The following is a 24,438-nucleotide window of genomic DNA, read 5'->3' as shown; positions in this document are numbered from 1 at the left end:
CGGCCGCGTTTCTGTGAGGGGCGGTGGCCGCCGACTCCCCTGGCGACTGGGTAGGTGGGTGCGCCGAAGCGAAGTTCGCTGCCGTGGTCGACTGCAGAAGCCAGCCAGTGCACCGCTGTCTTGTTTTTCTGCGTACCCCATCACTTCCGGCGGCCGCCGTTCGACGCAGACCGCATCTGCTGTAGCGGCCTCACCTTCCACCCTCCTTCGCGCCGCCTTCGAGCGCGGCAAATAGCTCGGCTGACCCTAATCTCGACGCAAGCCGCCGTCCCTTCTGCGTCGTCTTCGCTGTGCCTTTGCTTCGTTTGCAGACCAGGTCCTCGTCCCGACCTTATAACCCTTGCTCGTGCGAGGCCCTCGCATTACGACGAGCAGCTGCCGCTGATGCGGCCGCGGGGCCGTGCGGCGCGGAGAAGCGACGACCGCGAGCGTGACGTCAGCTCAGCTTGCGTTGCCCCGTTGTCGGACCGTAGCCCCCTCCCACTCAGGCTAGTGAAGCAGCGGGTGGCTATGCGTAAGCGCTAACGAGCTGTCGCCGTCGGCGAGTGGCCGTTGCCGGCTGCGTCGGTATTATTCTCTCCAGCTGACGCTTTAACGTCCGCCCGCGCAGGCCCTTTCTTTTGCGTCCGGTGTAGCTTAGAACAGCCGCGGACTCCTTCATCCCGAGGCGCCTGCGGTATGTGCCGCCTCCCGTTTCCGCCCTTTGGAGCAGCTCGGGAGGAGGATCCTCCAGCGGTGTGGGCGGCCACGCGCGCGTCGTTAGGGCATCAGACGGCTCCCATTCCTTCAGCTTTTACTTTGTTTTTGTTGGCGTGCCCTGCTGTTCTCTCGCCTTCGACCCTCGTTTGTTTTTGTTTTTTTCCCGTCACGCCTTTCTCGTATCCGGTGCGGAAGCCCGCCGGCGCGTAACTCGAGCAGCGCCTATTCGTATCCCGTTCCGCGAAGATTGCGAAGTGCGGACGCCGCAGTGGGCGCGGCCCGCCCTGGCTTCGCGGCCGGTGTACTACGCACGCGTCGCTCCGAGAAAGAGCCGTGGATTATTATGACAGCAGGAGCGGTTTGAAATGCGCCGCGTCGCGGCAGTATGCTCTGTATTCGCCTTGCGCTCAGCAGCGCAGTTTTCTACGCCGCATTGGTGTCCTTATTGGAAGTTCTGCAAGTAGGCTTTTCCACGATGCTCACTTTGCCCAAAGGAGGTGGCGAAGGTGGCGCTTAGAGCTATCGCAACGGGACAGCGGCCTATTTTTTTCTTCCGTGAATCTTTTAATGCGTACTTTGCACTGCCTGTCTGTGTCACTGGCGCCAGTCCTTCAGCCTTAATCACGCTTCTGGCGTCCGCCGTTTTGGCTTGGTCAATTGTGCGACATGTGGGAAAATCAACTTACGGCATTTCGCCCGAGTCCAAAAAGACAGCTAAGTGAAGAGAGGTGGAAATTAAGAAATTTAATCTGTAATTATAAACGGCAGGGCCAGCCTGTTATCCGGCATGAGATGCCATTGCAGCTCTCGTCTAATTTTTGTTGCCTCAGTCATGGCGCGTGATGTCAGTACTGCATCATACAGGTGTAGTCTAGGCTTCGGTAAAAGGAGCGTGCCGACGCAATATCGCGTAAAACTCACTGCCCGACCTCCGAAACAGTATTTCCTGCCTCTGGAACTTTCGTTCACTACCTCCGAAGCATCATTTCGCTGCCTCCGAAACTTTAGTTCAGTGCATCCGAAACCACGCAACAGAGGGTGCTTCGTTCCCTTCCACCGTTCTTTTTCTTCTTAGATGTACGCCTAAGCAGAGGGTGGTTGCAGACCCCGGCGCAAGCCTATTTCACCTTGTTTCTATTTCAGGCAGCGACGTGAAACCCTGCGCATAACTTTTCCCGTAGCGCTCTCTCCCCTTCTCGAGCCTTTTGTCGAAGCTCCGAGCACGCACCGCGAAGTCTCGTCCGTTTTTTTTTTCTTTACCATCTATCATTCTTCGTCAGCGTTCGTGCGCGCTCTCCGCCGTGCATACAGCGCGCGACTCGGCGCTCTCTCGCAGCGACGCTTCGAGGCGAGCACACCCTCACGTCCGCCTATTGATCCGAAGATTACTATGCCAGCGGCGGCGTCGCGCGCCCAGCATGACGATTGTGCCGGCGGAAAAACAGCTGTGCCCCGCGCCGCGAGAGAGACGGCCGCGCAAACGAAGCCCCGCTCGCAAAGGGCGGGGGGGGGGGGGGGGGGGGGGGGGGCTTTGAAAGAAGCGGGGTGGGGGGAGACGGCTGCGCGCTAGCGAGGCGCCGGAGTGTTCGCCCGCGCTGTCCGCGGCGCGGCACGCACGGTCGATTGGCTTTCGCGGCGCCCTGCGTGTACCGTGTTTGCGCGCGCCTAATCGAAAGCTCGCGCGCGCGAAGCTCAGGAAACGCCCTGCTCGCTCTCGCCCGCATTTCTGCTGCTGCTGTTATTGGGTTCGTGCGTGGAAACAAGTGCCGTGGTAGGGGCTGACGTCGCCGCACGGTGCCAGCGCCCTGAGTTTGGGCCGACGCGCGAATCGGTGCTTGGTGTTCCAAAGGGACAGCTTGTTGGGTGAAAAAAAAAAAGGAATGTACAATACTGGGCTCCAATAGAGCTCTTCTACACGGAAACTAACCGTGAAACGGATGCGGGCGTTACTGATGGCATACGACGTTCACAACGAAATTTTCGGGAAAAAAAAATTAATTTGTCGAAAATTTTCCAGTCGTAGGTCGATTTGGTTGCATGCCAGCAGTGATTCGCGATTCCTGAGATGCTGCCGCAGTTGGTTTTTCTTTGTCTTCGTTGCTATCCGCGTTGTTGTTCCAAGCGGGGTGACAAACACCGTTTGCGGCCCGGAGATCTGAATCGGCTGTACTTGCGCAATGCTCGGGCGCTGTGCGGCTCTATCGGCGTTCCAGAACCGAGCGCCTCTTTTAGCCCGGAGCCTCAGTGCTGATCTCTGGCGTCGGTTGACGCGCGACGGTGTCCTTCTTCCTCCCTCTGTCTCCTCTTTCGCCAGCGTTACCGTCATCGCGACGGCGGCGCCCGCTCGGCATCAGCTAGCTGTGTGCTGGCGCGAGCCTGCCCTCGCAGAGGGAGAGCGCGAACCGAAATGCACATCTCAGCGGCGCGTTTGAGAGGGTGAAAATGGAGGTGCATCACGTCTGTCGCAGGCTTGTTTAGTCAGCGTCTCTTAATCAGAAAAACCAGAGGCAGACGGCGCCGATCTCGAGTAATTTTGTCTAATTGTTGCGGCGTAATGACCGCGGCGTTTATGACGGATTGAAACACCGCATGCGAGCGATAGCCCGTTGGAATGAATGTCAAAAATTTTTGAAGAGTTTCATGCTAGGCCTGAAGGGAGGGGGGCGTCGGTATGTTCCAGAAAGTGTGTGGTTTCCGACTTCTACTTCAGAGGAGTTCTCTGACCTGGTAGCGGAACGTATTCGAGACACTCGTCAAACTCTGCTCCCGCGATCACCTTCAGAGGAGCCGAGGTGCGATGGTGCGCTTCCAGGTTTCGATGTCAGGAACTCTCGAGAACGGCAGAGCTTCGCCGAGTGTTGCACGTCGTAATAAAGAGGTGTTCCTATAGCGCTTCGCATTTATGACGACCTACTCGGGACGTGCTCGCGAGGCAGCTGCTTTCTGCGCAACTAGATATGTCCAAGGCTGCCATCGGAGAAAGCTGTGGCCCAGCCTCTAACGCCTCCGCCGACCATATTCTAAGGGCTTGTGAGAGAGAATAAAACAAAAAAATGAGGAAAGCAGAAGGACAAAAAAAATCGTCGGTCTATCGCAGGCATTATTAACCGCCTACCCGCTAGCCACGCTCCTTCGCCCTCGCTGGGGCTCGCGCTTAACGCTCCAACATGCCCGTTAATTGCGTTTGCTGCTGCTGCCGCCGCTATTCCGCCGCGTGTCTTCTGGCTTTCTTCTAACGCTCCCCTCCCCACCACCGCACCGCCGCCACCCCCTCCGTGACGGCTAAATTGTCGGCCGGGGACGACGAGCCCGTTTCTCCCTGGGAAAGGGGGGGGACGCCCGCTACCGCGTGCTGCCGGCTCTAAAACCAATCAGCGCTCTCTCGCATGCAGCGCAGGCGCTCGCGGCCCGCGCAGTCGTGGCCCCGTTTATGCCCCGCGCCGCAATTACGGCTCTAAACGACGGCGCTGCTACCTCGCGTCGTTTCCTTTTTTTGCTTTACTAGTTGGGCGCAGCGCTGGCGTATCCGTAGTAGTAAGTACAAGTTCCCGCTGGTCGTCGCGGCGCAATTTGCATGCGGTGAACGAGGGAGTGTGATAACGGTGTTCGCGGCTAACCGCGCGTAAAGTGCGACGCATCGTTTCTTCGCGCGCATCCTCACGCAGTGCATTCGGAGTCGAATTGCGCCTGCCTCGCGTCGACCGAGGCTGTATAACGAGGCGAAGCATTCGAGCCCAGCGGAGTCCGGAGAAGCCGCCGTTGTGAACGCTGCCTAATCGGAAGGCGCTGCTTTTGACCTTTTTGTTTTTTTCTGCTTTACGTTGGCAGCCTTTTCCAGTGCTGCACGGAAATAGCGTGGAGCATTCGGGATCTGCTGTCGTCGGGTCTCGGAAGCGTGCGCGTAACCCGCGCGCTCCCTGTCGTTCACGTCGAGGCGTTTGCCGCACGTCCGCCGCTTCCGGTCCTCTGTCAGTATCTGAGATTTCTTCGGCTTGAATTGCTTATTTATTTTTCCTTTTTCCATGGTAGTGTGCACTTTTTTTCCCCTGTCATCTTCGTCGCTTTCTTGCTAACCACTTACAACCCCGAAATTTTGTCCCCGCGTGTCATGGCGGATGGACTTCGTTCTGCCTGTAGATCGCGTTGTGTTGATAGGCGATTAAATAAAAATAGACTGGCTGAAAAGGGGTCAACTTTTTTAAGAAAGCAAGTCGTTATGAGCACAAAGTGAAATTCCGAAAATTCTCGAGACGTATACAGAAAAAAAAATGCTGGCAGCAAGTGGCTGCGGCTTTCTTCACTAGGTTCTGTAGTTTGTTTTGGTTTCCGAGTAACATGACCGGTGCGTTCCTATACTGGTGAGAATCTGAGCCAGAATAATCAGCGAATTCTATTTGGATTTCATTTGTACCTCACCGCCTTTCCTTAGTCGCGAAAACAACGCGAGCGCCCTCTACTCCTTCAATCTCCCAGTCGCCACGACTGAAGATCGGTATTGAATTAAGTCGAACGGAATATTCTTATTTCATACCCACCACGGTTGTTGTATTACATTCTTTGAATGAAGCGCAGATCACCTCTGCTGTTGCGATATAACGGCTTGTCTGCAACCTTTCTGTTTCCCTGAAACCCATGAGGGGCGGGCAACAAGTAGAAAAAAAAAACTGCAACAAATATTACAGCCGGTCCTGGCGGACTTGCGCAAGACGGAACGAAGCGCTGCCTATTCCGCGCTGTATCGCATCAAATAACTCCTCGCCTCTCTTCCGCCGCCTGCTCCTCGCACGCTTGCCGACCGCGCCTCGCTACCGCGGTAGTAAATGATTTCCGCCGCGAGCCGCGATGACGTCTTCGTCCGCTCGTCGACCGCGTCAGTATACGCGTATATGCGCCGCCCGAGTAAGCGCAGGTGCATATCGCAACCAAGCAACCGGCGGGCTGTGGCGATGCGCTATACCGTGGACGAGTGGCCGCGTTATCGCGGCCGTTCGTGCACCACTACACGCTGCATTGCGCGAAGCACGCCGCCAACGTTGGCAGCTCCGCGTTTGCGCAACCGGTCGCGGGGTAGCTCTGAGGAAATGAGGGGCTGCCGCGCGGGGGCGGTCGCGAGAAGCGGGAGTAACGGGGCGGGTGTAGGCGACGCAGCCGCGACGACGTGCGCGTCTATAACAGAAACTATAACAACGCGCGGCGCGTCTCGAAGCGCTGAGCGCGGCGTCGCCGAGTTCACGTGGATGGCCGGGCACGGCACTCGTTATTGGATGCGTTTCGGCGCTTTCGCCACAGCGGGAGACGGCTGCCTGCTCCTTTCCCTCTGGAGAAGCAGCGATGCCCCCCCCCCCCCCCCCCTTTCCTTCAGGCCTCCGGAGAAGAGGGCATCGAGCGTCGAGTCTGCGCGCCGGACCCCCCTCGTTGCATTCCCTTTTCCTCTGTACGCGTCGCGTACTGTGACGTCCCGGGGGAGGGGGGGGGGGGGGCTCTCTCTTTCGCCCTGTCTCGCAGGCTAGACGACCGCCATCTGCGCCATCCTATTTACGCGGGCGTCTGCCTGCCTGCTGGGTCGGCGGAGTTGGTTGCGACGAGCAGTACTGCTGGTCCGTTTCGAATTACTGTCCCCCCGCTGTTTGTCGTTTCGGTTTTCTCTGGCGTCGGACCGTACAGTGGTTGTCACTGGGTTGCACCTGTGATCAGGGCGCCGCAAAAACACCGCGTTTTGCTAACGGGTGGGTAGCGAGAACGTCCGAAAGCAGTCTGGCGTGCGCTTATATTAACTGTTTAGTAGGAACACAGGGGTTGGAGGTTGCAGCGTTAACGAGCCAATGATGCGCGAGTCTATGGGCCGCGGTGCTGTTTCTATCGCAGAGCTGACACTTAAGTCCCATTATTGCGTCCATCTTGTCTTCTTCTGCCGTGGTGAGTTGAAGGCAGGGTTTCGGCAAGCTGTAGAGGATCGAAAAATAAGAAAAAAAAATGTGCCCCGACGCTTCTCAGGCGCGTTGGTATCAGAGCAGGACTCAGTGGCTGACGTCGGATCGCTCGTATCGTCGCGTTTGGATCTGAGCACGCAATCTGGCGCCGACGCCCGTTGGTCCCGGCCGTTGGCCTCACGGTCGTCGTCCCGTTTAACGCTCGAAGCGCGCGGACTGTGTGTGACGTCCGACTTTTCCCGAACTGTTTGCGTAGCTGCTGCCAGAGAGATTCGCACTTGTCTCGTCTCTCTCCACTAATTGCACGAACGTGTTCGTCTCGACGGAGATTATTTATGACAGCCTCGTCTAATTATTTATACGGGGATTAATTTTTCTTCGCTGTCCATTGAAAGCGAAGTCGGCGCGCGGCCGTGACGCGGAGCAGACTGTTCGTACGGAGCCCAGAACGCGGGAAATGAGTTTAAGATGGTCGTTCAAAGAAATGAGACAAGGAAAAGGTCCGCACCTTATGTTCATGCACTTGCGGCATGAAAGGCGGTAGCTTCATTGCAGTCGTCTAGCGATTACATCCCAACTACGTGTGGAATATCATGTTTTTCTCTGCTTTCTAAACTGTTTTCGTCGACGCAAACGGTACCTATAGGGCCCTGGTTTTCAAACTCGTCGCCGCGATGAAAGGAAAAAGAAAACGAGTGGGAATTTTGTGCTTCCTTTAATAATGTGTAGGTCTGTACGCGCTTTCACGATATGATTTGACAGCCGGTTGCCGCAAGCGTCGTACTCGGCGGTTCCGTTCGCAGGTTTGTGCTTTCGAGCTCGACAATCACAACTTCATACAATTCTGTATTAGCGGATCTCGGTTGTTTCCCGTAGAAAAAAAAATCAACAACAAAAGGCTGCGAGTAACAACTTCTAAAACCGGAGGATTACAAAACCCCGAATACGCGCAGTAAATTCTAAATACTGTCTCTCAGTCTTAGCATCTATGGAAAGCACTGCGTGAATTTCATTTTCGATTTTACTGTTTATTCTGATCTTCAGGCGACAACGCAGTTCCCCACACGCGAAGCTCGGGTACGCGGTAAGCCCAGAAGCCGCAGCAGTTCGTTTCTCCCGTCCGCTGCACACAAAGCGGAGTTCGTTCACGTCTCGCGCCGCCTACGGATAGAGTGTGCGTGGCGAAATTGCGGCGGGCACGCGCTTCTTCCTCCATCTCTCCTGAAAGTGATAGCGGCGGAGGCGGCAAAGGGAAGAAAAACGGCCCGGGTGATATCGCGTATGCAAATGCCGCAGGCAGCCCAGTAGCTCGTTCTCGCTTTCCAGCAGTCGTGCCCGTCCTTGTGATGATGCCGCGGCGGGTTTGAAGGGAATAGCCGGGGCGGCCGTGAACACTCCGGGCCAGTTAGAGACTTGGAGAGGTGCTACCGCTCGGCGCGTCTCGAGTGGCTGCGTCGAGGGGGGACGGGCGATATACACCTCTCCGCTTTTTCCGAGAGTTCCTTTGTGGGCTCGACGCCACCGCATCCACTGCGACAGTGACCCCCCTCTAGCGACTTGGGCGCTCCGCGGTAGGTAGGCGCACGAAACGGTCCGTCTGTACACATGGATAAGCTCTACTCTCCTTTATTACAAAGCAGTTCAGCGCTGTATGCTAGTAGTACGCGCATTCGTTTTGTCGAGCCCGCGCAGCGCTACATTTGTTTTTGCAGCTGCCGGGGAAGGAGTGATTATTCCCGACTCAGTATCGTTTCTGCCGAGCGTAACAATTCACTCTTTCCCAGTGCCGAGGGTCCTGTAGACCTAGTACATCAGAACAGTAGGTTGGCGTCAAGAGCGACTGCTCGGAAGACGCATTGTAGATACTACGCCGTGTAGTGATTCATTGCTGATTGTTCGAAAGTGCACACGTCTGGCATCTTGCAGAACGCGTGGGCGCAGATTTTAGGGCCTGTCGTCTTCGTGTTCCTTTGTGTTTCTGGTCGTGGGTCGTTGTAGTCGGTGAGAAACAAGAATTGCGTCACATGATTTATTAACGTGGCTAAAGGCGAGGTCTCTGTGATGCAATCCACGAGGACGAAAAACAATCCGCGGCACAGAGAAGCGTGAACTGTTGAAAGGTTTCCGTGGAAGGCGCTCTTTACTGATTGATTGCGTGCGTATGGAGAGTCTTTCTGCTGTTGTAGCTGCCTTCTTATTAGTTTACAAAGCAGTTTTCTGGTGGTCGGCAGGGGCTTAAGCGGATTGGTACAAAGGGCGAAATAGCTGCTGCTATTGCTTTTATTTTTGTCATTAGTTCGTGCTGAAAATTGCAGGGCCTTTACCACGGCTCGCCCTTAATACCGCAACTTAATCAGTGCTGCGAGAAAGCGTCCGTTCTCTTAGAGAATAACATACCCCATAATGCTAATGCTTTGCAGATACTCATAGATAAAATTGACGTCGTCAGCGAAACTACGCGTTATAAAGCTGCGGCACTGATGTTCCGCAACTACCGCGCAAAAGTTTATTCTGCGACACAATACATATAGTGATACTACATTAATCCTGTCGCGCCCGTCTGCAGATTGAGAATTAACAGTCCAGTGAAATGTTGTAGAATACGCAAGCAGGCATCTAAGTGCAGCTATATGGCACATATGCACCTTTTCAAGCCGCACAAATGCTGCAAGGAGATCAGTGTACTGTAGAACCCATGTTTCTATCTTTCGCCTTGCTTGTATTTTCTCCAGTCAAAGCGACGGGCGCAACCCTTCGCCTGCGGGCTGCGCTTCCACCGGCGCCGCACACAAATTATCGCGCGACATCCGCTCCGTGCCGCCTCTGCTCCCGCACCGCGCTCACCGCCTGCTCTGCTGCGCGCAGGACGTCGTCGGCGATGTACTACGCGAGCTTCTTCCCACCGGCGGTGCGGCCGTTCGACGGCCGCGGCCCGCTGGACGGCGTGACGGCTGCGGCCGCGGCGGCCGCGCTCGCCGGCTCGGCGGGCGTGCGGGGGGAGCGCGGCGAGATCCCGCTGGACCTGTCGCTCAAGCACGTGCGGCCCGACGGGCCCGAGGCCGCGGCAGCCGAGGAGCTTCTGCTGCTCGAGCACCGCAAGCTGGCTGCTGCCTACGGCCGACACCTGCTCGACCCGGCAGCGTTCCTGAGGCTGCAGCACTACCAGCAGCGGGTCGCCGCCGACGCGTTCCTCCAGCAGGTGGGTGCACACTTCTCTATTCGTCCACTAGCTCATTCGTGTGATCGCACGCTGTGCTTTCTTCGCCGCTTAGTTAACAGCCGGCAACAAACCTATTTTGAAAGCGTCTGTTAAAGAATGAGAAAATTCCGGGAAGCTTGCATTTGGTGTCAATTACGGAACGTTCAAGCATTGCGCTAGTCTGCGTCGTCGCAGAAATACCGTTTCATTCCCTATCTTGGCATTGTCGTAGTGGGGCTTTGGCCAGGTTGCCTACTTCGCTGCCTGTTGGCCGCTTCGCTCTTTCCCCCGCCTGTGTTTGCAGCAGCGATATCCCTGGAGTATTGTTTAATAGAGCGTGCTGTCGAGACGAGGGGCCATCATTGCTTGCCTAATGCATCGTGGCCGTCTTCCGCAGGCATTCGGGAGCGCCGCAGCGGCGCAGCACCACGCCATGGCCGCCGCTCGGCTGGGCTGCCTGGACCAGCAGGTGGCCTTCCACTCAGCCGCAGCAGCCACGGCGCGGGCCGCGCCCTCGGCCGCCGCTGCCGCTTTCCTGGAGCCCGCCACGGCACTGGCGCTGAGCATGCGCGGTGCGGGCGCTCCCGCGCTGGCGCCGGGAGACCTGGCGCGATCCCTCTACCCTCCGACGGCGGCCACCGCGCTGCCCGCCGGATATTCCTCCATGTTCGCCGACATGCTGCCCAAGCCGGACCACTGTCGGCTGGCCGACGACGCCAAGGCCGGCTCGTACCCGCGCGCCAACGGCGTCTCCGACAAGGCCTCCTCATCCTCCTACATCGCGGACCCCGTGCGCTACGCGGCCGAGCACATGCAGAGGCTCCAGGAGAGCCAGACGTCGGCCAAGTTCACCACGTCGGGTACCGCGCAGACCACCAACACCTCCTCCTCTTCGTCCACATCCACCTCTTCGTCGTCGTCCAGGGACCACAAGAAGTCGTCCTCGTCTTCGAACCGCCACTCGACGGATACGTCCTCGTCCACCACGTCGTCGTCGTCCGCGTCGACAGCCGCCGCTGCGGCTGCGGCGCTTAACCTGCTGGGACCGAGGCCCTCCCTGGGCGGCGGTCTCAGTTCGGCGTTCGGTGAGACGGTGAAGCGAGAGGACTACCTGAGTGCCGCCGCCGCCGCGCACCTGCCCTTCTACCCCGGCTGGGGCTTGCCTCCGATCATACCGCCGCCCACGAACACGCCCCTGCTGACGCCGAGCCCACAGAAGAAGAAGGACTCCTCCCGGTCTTCGGATCGCTCCTCGGAATCGTCGCGGAACAACAGCCGGAGCAGCCATCATGGCAAGTCTTCTTCGAGCAAGCGCTCTTCGTCGTCCTCCAACAACAACATCGACCATCACCACCACCACCACGTCAACGACGTCGTCGTCATAGACGAAGAGCAGCGGTCACGGCTCGCGGCTTCGCTCCGGCTGGGTTCTTCAACAAGTGGCGGCCGCCCTCCTCCGCCGCCCGAGCCGGAACGCGCCAAGATGCCCCGTCTGGAGGCGATGCAGCCGCCGGACGAGGCCAAGACCTCGCATTCCGGCAACGACACCAAGCGACCGGCCGCCAAGAGCCCGCTGAGCCCTCCGCCGCTGATCGCCGCCGTGCCTCCGGCGACGAGTCCCAAGACGGCCGAGCCGTCAGCCGCTCCCGGGGCTCTGCTCGCGGGCAAGCCGCTGCCCGCGTCCACGACGGCCGTCACGACGACGACGGCCGCGAGCGGCCTGCACGCGAAGCAGCACCACCACCAGCACAGCAAGGTTACCACGCCGCACGACGAGAAACCGACGCTGAACTTCTTCTTCAGGGACCACAAGCCGCTGACGACGACAGCGCCTTCAACCGCCGCGTCGGTGCCCCGAACGACGACCACCGACGTCATTGCGCACGCGCACCAGGCGCACCTGCAGTACCTGCAGCAGCTTCACAGCAACAGCGGCAGTCACGTGCTGCCCCCGTCGACGGCGCTGCCTGCCATGGAGGCCTCTTCGTTCGGCATCACCTCGCCCGTCAAGGAGGAGAGCCCGCGGCACTCGACACACCTCCCCGCGTCGTCGTCGTCGGTAGTAACGACAACGCCGGCGACGACGCCAGGCAAGGACGTCCCGGCGCCCGCCAAGTCCTCGGCGCCGCCGCAGGAACGGGTCAAGGAGCCGAGAACAGTCGAGGTCAGTTGGCCACAGCCTTATTCCACTTCCACGCGTCCCCCACACCGCGAGGCCCGGGCCGACGCCGTCCGCACGGAGGCTGGGCCATGCTCGATTCGGCCGCAATTAATCGGGCCGGTCGGCAGCGGCGGTTTCGAAAGCGAACGTGCGCCGCCGCGGACGTGGCGCGCGCGTGAGTGCGCACGCGTGTGACCCTGGTCGACGCCGCAAGGTCGCTTGCTAAACGGCTGCATTAGCGGCGCCGGGGAGCGCGCGCGGAAGCGCGGCGGAGTTTCTGCGAGGGTCTTTTTTGTTCTTTTTTTCTCTCTTCTCGTGCTTGAGTAAGATTCGTCGTTGCCGGGAGGTGCGACGGCAACGGCATGCGTAGCGGCGTCCCCCGGAACGAAGGAGACATGGGAAATCTGGCCGGCTTAGCTGGAATTGCCCAGCTGACGATTAGCGCTGCATTTTCGACTAATTTCACTAAGAGCTGTAGCGCTCTGTTTTGCCGTCATGTACCGCCATTTCCTTATGTGCAAAGTACCCAGTTGCGCAGAATTTGAATGTCTTACAGGATCACGTAGCCGCATGTTCACTTGGAATAATGCGCTGGTTTTACGCGCGCTCTTACGAAGTCCATAACTACATCCGTTGCTCGCGCGCATGCCTCGGCTGCGGGGAAAGACCAACCACCGGGAGAGGAAAAAATAAAGTGTACGCCACTCAGCGCGCAGCTGTGGATCCCTGCACTTATCTGTTAGCGAGGTAAAAACTTCCATCTCAGCCTGGTCGGCAATGCAAACGAGTGCGCCTCACACCTCCCTTTACGCAAAGCAGTATTGTGAAAGAAAAAAAAATGAAATTCGGTCCTCGTTAACTTAACGCAATAACGCGATAAACCGTGTGAGTATCACGGCCGCTCCATTATGCGCCTCTGCTGCTACACGCAGCGTGTCGGAAGATGCAGCGCTCGTCGAGCGTTGCCGCGCGCACGTTCTTCGGGCGTCGCCGAAATTAGCTTAGCCCACGCTCCCGGGGCCCCGGATGTCGCAAAAAAAAAAAAGAAAACCGGCCGGCGTCCACGCCGTCGTGCTCGGCGACCGGATATGCCCGTGGGCCCAATCGACCCGTCGTCCCAGATGCGGCCGTGGCAGCCCGCGCGGCTTCTTCTAAGCCCAAGTGGATCCACCGCCGCCGTCCTAAACCGTGCAGAAAGAGGAGGGGGCTGCTCTTCTCGGAATCGCGGTCCTCAAAGCGGTCGCCGCGGCGGAAGCTGCTGCGTGCGCGCCTCGGTGCGGGAAGATGGGCGAGTCGGGGCATCCTCCAGAGCCGCGAGAAGCACTGTAATGACAGGGGAGCTACGCGGATCCGAGCTGCCCCGTCTGGTCGCGGCATCCTTTCCTTAATGGGTCTGTGTTTTGTTTTGTGCACGTGCCTAAACGCGCTTTTAAAAAATTATTTTCTACTTTTTTTGTTGTAGTGGCTGTCTTACCACGCGAACAACTGGGCGTTGCATTTGAGTTTGCGAGCGTGCGCGGTTGCCTTTCGCGCTGGCGGAAAACTTTTCTCAGTTCGCGGTTGACATCTCCGCAGTAGTTTGTACGCGTGCTATCCAGAAATGTAGAGAGAGCCGAGAGCTGTTCCTGCTCTCTATGGAGTGAGAGCCTTGAAAGCTGTTAAAAGAAGCGCCCGTAAAGCGAACACCATACATCTGCGACAGCGACTCGCGCGCGCAGGGAAGTTCGTATGCCAGGACCCGTCGCCGCTACGCGCTTCGTGTATGCGCCTCTCGTTTGCCACTCGGAAAAAAAGCAGGCTTTTTTTTTCTTTTCTTTTTTCTCGCGAGGCAGCGGGGACGCCTGCGCGTCGGAAGACAGCCGCCGCTCCGGTCTTCTAGGAAACGCGCTGTGATGGGGGTGGGGGGGAGGAGCACTGAGGCGCGCGCGTCGCCGTCGTCCGCACGTCTCGCGCCGGCGGCGGCCTCGCTCATTTACTTCCCTTGTCGTTTGCCTGTTTTCTTTCGCCCCGTCGCGAGCAAAAACGAGCTCCGCTCCCGCGCGCCTGCCTTGCGCCTCTACAAGCGCGCGAGCGCTCCGTTCCCATCTCTCGCGAAAGGAGAGCGTAGCCGGCGACGCGCTGGCGGCGCGCTCCGATTTTTACGGCGCTCTCGCGCGCCGCCTTTGTTTCGTAGTCGTCGTTCGGGACGTGTCCCCAGACTCGCTCGCTTCGCTCCCCCCTCGTCGGCCCGTTTATTCCGCGCCCTTGTTCTCTTATGCCCGCTGTCCTTTTATTTTTCTTTTCGCCGAGCTTCTGTCTGCATCACTCCGCGTCGGCGACAGCGCACGTAGTGCGGGAGGAGGAAGGGGATTTGCGAGAGAGGATATGCCCGCGCAGTTGGCGGTAGTTGGCGGCGGCTGTGACGCGTCGCCGCGCGCGCTTTGCGCTGCCGCGTACAAGTGGTTAGGCACCGCGACCGTTCTCCTTCTTTGTCTTTTTTTTTGTCACTGCTCCGCGCGCTCTTTCTTCTTTCTAGGCTTCCCTCTCTCTCCTCTTGTGTTAGGGACGCACGCGCGCGCTCGGGCGGAACGGGCCCGGCGGTCGAAAGCGCGGCAGCTGCCTGCGCCGCGGCGTCTGATTAGGCTCGGCTCGCTGGCCGCCCCGGGGTGTGATAAAGGGACAGGACGTGGCGGGGGCACCCGGAAGCGGATTCGCTGCCGCCGCCGCGTTGGCGACGACGTTCCGTGAGGCGCTGCCGCCTGACCGTCCGACCGGGATACGGGCGCGCTCCTTTTTGTTCTTTTTCGTGGTGTACGCTGACGCGCCTGGCCGGTGGTGTGCTGCTCGCACGCGCGGGTCCCGGCGACGTTTGGCAATTTCGCGTTTTTCCCTCCCCTTCTTTTTCTCGCGCTTCCGCATTCTCCGTGTGCAATTACTCTCGGAGTCAGCTTTAAGAATGCCTAAAGAAGCCACAATGCCACAAGGAGAGATTTTCGAGGGCTAGCTGCGTCGCGGCGAACCGGATGTTATTCGAAATGCGTGGTGACGTGCCAGCATTTGTCGAAGCCGCGCTAGGGAAACTCGCGTATGTTACGTGCTGACAAGCGTTCTTGTCGAACTGCGAACGTAAGGTCCCAAGGATTCTGAATTTTGCACTCGTATACAAGCCAAATTCTAATTGCTTTTTTCCCCCCGAAATTTACGCTTTTGGCCTTTTTCAGGACGTGCTTACTCATTTTTGATTGATTTGAGGTGCAGGCTTATGCTCCCCCAACTTTCTTTTTAACTCTCTTTAGTCCGTGCCACTATTTCAGGAACGAGACAATTTAAGGATCGGTCCTTATCTGCGAATTTTGGCAAGAGGAGACAGAATTCGGAGACGGCCTGATTAGAAGGATTATTGGCGTCGCTGAAGTATGGGCATCGTCATTAATATTTAAAGAAGCAGAGGTTATATGAACTTAGCAGAGGTCTATGCAATGGCGCTGCGTAGAGAGAGAACACGATATCCGCGTCTCTGATAAAGAGCCGCGCTTCGGAACCCTGCGAGGCGTTCTGTAGCTTCCGCGTCAGCGTTTTCTCACGCGCCCGGCGCTGTCCTTTATCATACAGCGCGGGGTGCGGGTCTGGAGAGGGACAAAACACACACGCATGCATGGGGGGTCGCGCGTGTAGTGTCGGCATTCCCAGCCGCCGCCGCCGCAGGAGGGCGGGGGTCGGCAGAGACCAGTCGGGCTGCCACCAGGGCCCTTGTGCTTGCCTGCCTGACCGTGTCCAGCTTGCGTGCGTCCGCGCATTCACCGCGCGGCTCCTCTCTTCTGCGCGCCGCTACCTTTTTCTTTTTCTCATCGGTCTTTCCCGCCCCGTTGTTGTCTCCTTCCCTCGTTCTTTTCGGGCGGCAGGTGGCTGCGGCAGAACCTCGCACAGAGGTAGGTGGGCCGAGCTGCGTTTAGCGAGGCGTGCTTGCGTGTTGTGCCGAACCTGGGGCGCGGGTGCAGGATGGCGACTAGGCGCTGCTCCTTCGGAGACGGCACCGCTCGCCCCGTGGGGAGGACCGAGAATGCCCCTAGGTCCCGCTGTGCTTTTCTTTTTTTTTTTTGGGGGGGGGGGGGGGGAGAAGGGGGGTGCGTATTTTTTTTGTCGGTTCTTGGTTTTCTGCTGGAGAGAGTGCAACTGCTTTTTCTTTGACCTTCCTTTCCGGGGTCGCTCACCCCGTCTCACTTGCGCGAACTTTCGTTGTGGAGGTTTCGTTCGGAGAAAGAAAGGGGGCTTTCTTAGGCGAGCGTGATTACGTGCCGTGAGCGGGCCCCCGCTCTAGAGTTGTGGGCAGAAATGTGTTCTTCCTTGGGCACTGTGCTTTAAAGTCCAGACTCTGTCATCAGTGTGCACAAGGGCGGGCATAAGGGGACAGCAACTGCTGCTGGAGCTCCTACGTGGGCCAATTCTCCAACGGCAGCGCATCCAGAATGTCCAGTAGGCAACACACGTCACGGGCGCTCTCACTGAGGCAAGTTTGGGCTGCTTCACCGAGAGCCGTTAGACGCTTTGTTGCTATGAGCCTTGAGCTTGGAATCTTTAGTTATTTCCATTGCGTACTTCTCCATTCGCACTGGATGGAGCGGGAAAATTTCAATCACTCGGTGGAGCAAATGCTGTTTCCGTTCTTTTACACGGTGAAAGTGTAATACCGGCCGCGGATGCAAAGTTAGTTCGCTTGCTTCTTGTGTCAAAATCGCAAAATGTGGATTACCGCTCCCGGTCGCGAACCGCGGTTCGTCAAGCAACAGCGCCAGAAAACCTCTTCGACCGCACTGTCTAGTTTCTCTCTCTCCCCGTTGCCTGATTGGACGGCGAAAGAAACCGAGCTCGAAGAAACACGACGCTTCCCTCGTTCGTCGTGTTGCCCCGCGGGAGGCTTGCCAAACCAGTCGTCGCGACGGTTCGATGCGAGGCAAGGCGCGCGCGGCGAAGCATAAATAAAGGCGGGCGACAAGGGCGGGATACGAAGAGAGGACAGTAGCGAACGAAGAAGAAGCTGCGCAGCATCCTGGAGCTGTTCGTGTAGCCCGGGATCTGGGACCTCGGGGATTTGGGGCCTGCGCTCGCCGGCAGGCTGGTTACATCGGGGACGGTCGGGGGCGTCGTCGCGAGAGCGCATTGATCCCGCACAATCGGTCATGCCGGCCGCGCTTCCGACGGCGTCGCTATCGGGGCCGCGCGCGCAGCGGCAGCAGAGCATCACCCCCTCCTCTCCACCCCCGTTTTTCTGTTGGCTGCTTTCGACGGGAAAATATTGCGGGGATCCGGGTTGCGGGCGGGGCTCCTGCCACTCGCGCACGGTTCTGCGGGGGGTAGGTTCTCTCCGCCGAGATGGACCAGCGGTCGGCGCTGCGTGTGGCGGATGGTTTGTCAGTTCGTGCGCTTTACCTTATTCTCTGGGCTTTGAAAGATCAACGTGATTTGGGGGGCCAGCACCGGTTCACAACGGAACCGGCCCGGAGGCCGGCCGAAACAACACTGATCATTGCCGCGGCGGGTGCATATCGGATGACAGCATTTGGGGCTTCTAAGCACAGGCGGCACACTGTTATTTGGCTCTAGTTGCATAATTTAAGCGCGAGGTTATTATAAACACGTACTTGAGAACAGGAAGTGTCGCAGACCTGAGGAGCTTATGTGTAAAAGGGATGTAGCTGCTGCCTTTGGAAATTTCTGGTATTGCTAGTTTTGTGGAGATGTAAGCTCTCATTTTGGCTCCTGCGCGAGGGAAAAGACTAGAGAAAGCACGCACACCATGTATTGTCGAATGTACTGAAGTTGAGCAGCAAACAGGGCAACATCGCGCAATCATTTCATTGGGTTGTTAATTCATTCAAGTTGATGTGACGAAACCTCGGAAGGGCATCAGCTTCCAGCATTTGACGGTGACCGAAGTTTGGCAAAAGCGGGCCGAACAAGCCGTGGCGTCAGATCCGCGCGCTGTCCGATCGGCCTACCAGCAGCGCCGCGCTCTGCGCCTTCAATCTCGCCGCTGCGGAGCAGCGAGAAACAAAACTAGCGAAGGAGCGAGAGAGAGGTGGAGAGGAGGTGGAGAATAAAGGGCGAACAGGAAACGCGCCGGAACAGGAGCCGCCGGTGCTGCGGAAGTGAAGATCGCGGAAAGAAGCGACGCCGGCGGAGGAGGAGGCGAGAACAGCGGGAGAGCACGGGGAAAGGGAAGAGCGACCGCAATCGAAACCGAAAGAAAAATAAGAAAGTTCGAGTTCGCGCGCGCGCTCGCTTGCTGCGGGTTCTCTTCGAGCGGAGCGCCGGGAAGGAGTGGGAGGGCGTTCGTGCCGCGCGCGTTCCTGCCGGCCGAGCGGCGGCGTCGAAAAGCGGGGGGCGTGGTTGCTTGTCGGCCGAGTTTTTTTTTTTTTTTTTTTATGGCCGCCGGCGCGCTTGACGGGTGGTGCTGCTGCGCGGGAGCGGCCAGTGCAGCTCGGTAGCCACTGGGAGCCTGTTGTAGCGCTAGTTGTTCCTTGTCTTCTTTTCCATTTCCCTTGGTTATTTTTTTATCATGAACCGGGACCTCAATGACGTAATTCCTCCTAAGTTATTGCGCGTATCACGCTGATCCGAGAAGTGGGTATCACATTGCACGGCGCGTTCGGCAGCCAATACAGGCAGCCACTACTCGCGGGATTCTTGAGTGGGCGTTGTAGTTCCACGTGCCGTGAGCTGCGCGCAGACAAATCAGTAAGCTAATCAAATCTGAACATTTTTCGTTCTATGCCTGCCAGGTCCACCCTTCGTGCGCGGCGCGTCTGTTAAACCTAAAAGGTTATGCGGAGACAAAGAAGCGGCGAAGTCCGCACGATCTGCCTCGCTGACAGGCAGGATGTACTGTACTACTCTCGGCAGAGCGCAAACAACCGCAGTGCCCGCATCTGGCGGCAGGACGGCGACGCGACCTCCGGACGCTGCGAGCACGTGCTTGGATTCTTTATTTTTCTTGTCCCTTTCCTTCGCTCGCCGCGGGACGGCCCACGCCCGCATCGCGGCTCTCCCGGCGCGTCGGCGCGTTTTGCCCGGTGTTCCGGGAAACGCGGCGGCCGATCCTGATTTATCGGCCGCCCTCCACGCCGCCGCCGTGGATTGAGTGCGCCTACTACGACGCCGCTGCCGCCTTCCCGCTGCCAGGTCCCCGCGCCCCGTCGTGTCTGCCGAGGCCGCGGCGGCCGCGCTCCGCTGCGCTCGGCCGCGCTCGGCCGAGCGCCGCCGCCGACTTTGCATCACGCTCTGCCGGGCGCGATATGCGCGGCGCGCAGTTCGTAGGCTGGTCCGCGAGCAGCGATCGCGCGAGTTGTAGGGGCAGTTGCTGCGCACTGCCATCCGGGTTACAACGGTCAGCATTGCTTTATGGACACGCTTGGAGGGAATTTGGGATTCGCGCTTCACTTCGTATGCGCGAACAAAGGAAAGGATCGTCCTTCCGAAGTCTTAACTACAGTCCCCCCCCCGTCTGCGTTTCCAAGTTTCTGATACCCAGATCCATTGAAGTCAAACACTGTCCTGGAACGTTTAGTTGGAAACAAAGGGCATCTTATTTCTCCGACGTGACCGTCTGATCTTCAGATTGGGCCTCATAAATTGTTAAATGATGCCGCACCTGTAGTTCAACTCCCAAGGCCTGTCAGTCCCGTACAAGTTTGATAACAAGCTCGTGAAAGTTGTAGTGCTCCCATTCTTTGCTCGGATGAATTCTGTCAGGTCTAGTTATCTCCACCGTGGCATCCCGAAGTTAACCTGCGCCCCTCAGCCGTTTATCATCAGCAGAGCAGATGAGGATGTTCGTAAACGAGCACTTTAGCTGGAATTCGGCGTCTTGGAGTGAGCGGGCTCTCGAGAGAAGCCGTTCATTACATTTTTTTCGTGCGCGCCGGGGCTCCCCTTCTCAGTTCGGCCCTGCGCGCTCGCGGAAACAGCGACGGTACCGCAGCTGGCTTTTTAACGGAACAGAAATACAAAGAATGAAGGCCTGCGACCGCGGCCGTGTCCGGTGCGCGGCGCGGTTTCGTTACAAGGGGGAGCTTGAGAGGGAGAGGGACGAAAGATTGCGTGAGGCACGTGCGGCGTCCCGCTGGTTTGTCGGTGCGGGCTCGCACTTGCACACGCGCTGTGCAAGGGGCAAGCGAAGGGGGAGCTCCCGCTTCGGCGGCGGGAGAGAGGAGGAGAAAGAAGGGGGGCGCATCGTCGGCGACGGGACAAGATACGCGCGCGTGATGGATGGTCCGTTTCACGCCCGGCCGCCGCGGCCGCTAGCGGCGGGAGCGCAACACGCAATTTGGCCGGCCGCGACCGCCCGCAGCTTTTTGGGACGGCCGCCGCCGTTGCCTGCGGCCCCTACAGTTTCCCTTTCCTGTCCGGCCGCACCGCAGCTCGTCCGTCCTCTCCGTGCCGGCTCGCAATTTTAGTTATTATTGTGATTATTTCTGGATTTCGCGCGCATGCCTTCGTCGTCTCTTTCCGCGAATCGCTCCCAGCGATTGCGCGGCGGCACTTTTGCGCCGCTATGGTCAAGACGGCAGGTGCCGGAAAACAGAAGCGGCTAAGCTGACTTTCGCGTCGTTTGTATTTGCGCGTGGTGTTTTTTTTTCTGCGTTGTGAGAATCAGTCAGACATAACATGCATAATCGTGTGTACCGTGTTATAGATGCAGACGCCGGGTAGTGTGTGCGATTAATCCTGCTTCAGAGGGTTTAAATGTGGAGACCATGTATACACTACAGCCTTTAAATGTCCTTCACCGCTTAGCGCCCCAACTATTCCACGCATACGCATTCGTTCTGGAAGGCGACGAGCAAACTGTCAACGGCTGATAATTTTGTGTAGAGAACGATGTCCGTGCGAGAAAGAGTGATATGGTCGATGGTGTCTAGCGACCGTGTTGCTCACGGAGGTGCCGTCCATTCGTAGACCCTTTTTTGTGGCGCTCGTGGAAGCAGCACCACGGTTGCGCAAATTGAACTGGACAGTAAACCACTGCGTTAAGACTACCACGCAAGTGTCGTAGGCATAGCATTTCTGGCACTTCTTGGATGGCGAACGCATTCTGCACGATCCCTGTTGTTTTCGCGGCGCTGTTTTCGGACCCCCCTCAGCTCTCTCGGGAGCCCCTAAATTAAAGACGGGGGAAAACGCGGCGTACGAAAGAAGCCGGCAGCGCCTTTTTTAAACCCGAGCTGCGTTGCTGCCGTCGAGCCAGCTGCGCGAAATCGCGGCGCGCCACACACCAGGCGCGCGGCGAGGGAGCACTGTATGCAAAGAGCGCTTCGCTTGACGCCCCTCAACGGCAGCTCATTGCACCTACACCCCCCTCCGCGTGTCTGCAGGCCGCGCGTGGCGGATAGCGGCAGCCTCGCGTTAATTAAGCGCGGCGTGCGACGACTAATGAGCTTCGCAGCAGCACCGGCGGCATCCGGCGCCCGCACGCCGCGGGGTTAGCGAGCGTCCGCGTCTCGCGCCGTGGACTCTGCCCCTCTCTCCTGTAACCGGTGGGATTAGTCGCGCAGGGCGAAGGGTTCGGTGACGGCACGGGATGAGAGGAGTAGACCTTGCCTGCAACGCTACACCGTCCGCTCGGCCTAGCTTGCGTGGTCAGAGAGAAAGAAAGTGCTGGTTCCTAGTAGTCCCCTTTATAGCTGGAGTGCAACAGCACGCTGTTGCCCGGGACAATTTATGGCCTCCGCTGTGGGACTCGGGTGTCGCGCCGACCATCGGGGCAAGTTCCGTGGTCGAGGTACGCCGGGTGTTTTGGGAAGCGTGGCGGTGACGAGAATGTTTTTCGGTCCTGGTTTTTCTCTCTAGAACTGTTTCTCTTTTGATGTCTCCGTATCGCCAGTGTCGCGTACAGGGATGCCGTAAGTGGAACTCGAGAAGCCCTTCTTGCTGTAGCGCTCACGACAGACGACCCTTTGTACCGTGGAATGAGGGCGAAAGCCCGACTACCTCCGTGCTCGCGAGCGATAAATGAACGAAGTCGACGCGGGCCTCACTTGTAAGCCTAACGCAGTGGACCGGAATGCGGGCTGGGTCAGTTTGCCGTCTTGCATGCGCACTCTAACACGAATACGTTAATATGGAAAAAAAAGAGAGAATAAGTTGTCCCTGGCGCCCTCTATCTTGCGCACCCCCTGCGCTGGATGACAGTTTGCCCCTTTTTGTTGGTACTGTGCACAGCGTCTTTTTTTACGGCCATCTTTTTACCGATACATTTTAAGTCGCGGTGTCCCCAGACTCTGGTGTCATTCGTGCCCACCCCGTCAATCAAGCATGAACTTATTGTGCTCTTTTTCTTTTTTCTCCCCTGTGCTGCAGGCTACGACGGTGCGGATCCAGAAGGAAAACGGCGGTGAGTGTCTCGATTCTTCTCTCCTTTGGGGCTCACTGCCTCTGCGCTTGGCGTTTTTGCTCCGGACCCCTTGGCCGGGGGACCGCACTGCGGACCAATTCCAGCGTAACAGAGCGGGTTAGCCAGACAAAGTCGGAGGAATTGGGGAAGGCCGGACTCCTGACCCGTTGGTGTCGAGGCGCTGCGCTTTTGCTTCTATTGTACGGGGATTGAAGACGCTGGCCTCCTAGGTGTTTTGAAGGGTCACGTAATGCTGGGAGAGGGCCTGACGGAAGTGTACTTCTTTTCCTGGGCCGCCGCCATTGTACAGCAGGCTTCGAAGTTTCAGTGTAGCATACCGCGAACAGCGGAGGACATCCGACGTAGGTCGCTGCTATGTCTATTCGAATTTTATATTTCAGAGCTCTTTGCATCGCCAGTCTGCTAAAGCAACGCTGTTTTTGTGTGGGTCGTGATGTTCCCATTGTTTTCCAAGCTAATGCGTCCGTTGTACCTTTTGGTGACAGCCTGCGAGGCGGTACTAAGGATTCGTCCTCCACCCGCGGACGAGAGCGTTCGTAAGGCTGTGGAGGCGCCCGTAGCGCGCGTGATGTTTATCGCGTCACGGCGCTCCGCTGAGGCAAGAAAGCAAGCATATATGCCGAACCTCGGACGGCGCCGTGGGAAGAAAAATAAAAGCGACGCAACTAGCGGCTCCGAGCGGGCCCGCCGGATCCGTGCCGGCCGTGCGCCTGTCCCGTCCTTCGCTGCGGCCGCCCGAGAACGAAGACGGAGAGGGTGGGGGGTAGCCGGGGCACCACCAATTAAGGATGCCGGCGGCGAGCGTCGCCGCCGTCGTCGTCGTCGCTGGTATTCCCAGGCCCCCGCTGCCGCGCGTTCGCAGCAGCGAGCGCTCGCTCGCGCGCGGGCGCGCGCCTCTCATTTGGCTCCCATCCCCCGCCGGTTCCCCGCTCGGCGGCGGCCGCCGTGGCCTGAGTCACCGCGCTGCCTTCCGCCGCCGCCGCGTCCCGCGGGTGATGAACGGCCCCGGCGGCCCCGCGACGAAATATAATTAGGGGACCGGCGGCTGCGTGCCGTGCCCCGGCGGGAGCGAGCGCGGCCCGAGCGAGGCGGATCGCGTTGGGAGGACTCCCTCGTATCTCGCCCTCCCCGTCTCTCCGGAGAAGGCCGCGCGCGGGGCCTCATTAAATGCGGCGGCCGCTGCTGCTGCGGAGCGGGGTTAGGCGCGGAGTACCGCGGGGCTTGCTTTGGCGTCGCCTGGGCCCTCTCGAGGGGGGAGGCGGCGTGCCTCGGCGAAGGCCGTGGCGGCGCGTTTTTACGGCCGCCGGACCGCTTTGCTTTTCGTTTTTCCCGCTCGGGATGGGCATTAGGGGAATTGAAGGCCCGCGCTGCTCTGTGGTGCCTGCCCCCCACCCGCCTGCCCTGAGGTGCCTCGCAGCTGCATGAACTGATATCGAGTGGAGGCAGGAGCAGGAGCGCGGCAGCCGCGACCAGGATCTGCCGCCGCGACGCTAGAAAACTTTCGAGGTCGCTGCTGAAGCTCCAGGCGGGCAAGCAGAAGCCGTCGCCGCGCAGTATGCGGAGGGAAGCGCTGTGGCATCTTTGTAAGCGCACTCTCTTCGGGCCGCCCGCCTGTTTACGACAGTCTTATATCTCCGCTGACAGTCGTCAACCGGTCTAGGAGCGCTGCGGCTGGACATCGAAGTTGTTTTGCGGCTTGTGGGAAGTCCCCTCCGTGTAGACTGGACCCCAGTTGTGCTCGGCGCATTTTCTCTCTGCACTTGGCTTTATCAGGGCGTAGGCTCTTGTGTGCAGCTCTGTTGGCCCGCGTTCGAAATCCATTCGCTAAAGCCTCATAACATTCTCCCTTGTCCTGTTTGGACGGGGCTACGGACTACGAGAAGCCTCCACTGGCTTTTGCCGGTGCACCCATCTTGATGATTTTAAATATTGTATTGTAAGTTCTGTGATCCTCTTCACTTAGGAAGAGAATGAAGTGGTGAGAGGGTCTGCTTTCCTTTTTCCCCCGGTGAGCAGTAGCGCTTGCTTGCCGATTCCACTGCAAAGGGCCTCGCTGAGC

The 24,438-nt window shown here is 58.5% G+C and overlaps 1 protein-coding gene across 1 annotated transcript in view; it reads left to right on the top strand.

Annotated features, from left to right (window-relative positions):
• The window catches only part of LOC149343567 (uncharacterized), a 62,948-nt gene that overhangs the window by 13,475 nt on the left and 25,035 nt on the right, over positions 1–24,438 (top strand). Inside the window, exons 2-4 of the mRNA XM_089545964.1 lie at positions 9,495–9,828; positions 10,226–11,992; positions 22,325–22,358. Of these exons, the coding sequence (XP_089402090.1) occupies positions 9,508–9,828; positions 10,226–11,992; positions 22,325–22,358 (2,122 nt within the window). The 5' untranslated portion in view covers positions 9,495–9,507. The remainder of the gene's footprint in view (positions 1–9,494; positions 9,829–10,225; positions 11,993–22,324; positions 22,359–24,438) is intronic.

Source organism: Amblyomma mixtum, chromosome 5 (assembly GCF_055824585.1).
Source record: "Amblyomma mixtum isolate Tamu chromosome 5, ASM5582458v1, whole genome shotgun sequence".
Taxonomy (NCBI): Eukaryota; Metazoa; Arthropoda; class Arachnida; order Ixodida; family Ixodidae; genus Amblyomma; species Amblyomma mixtum.
This window is presented reverse-complemented; position numbering and strand designations above follow the sequence as displayed.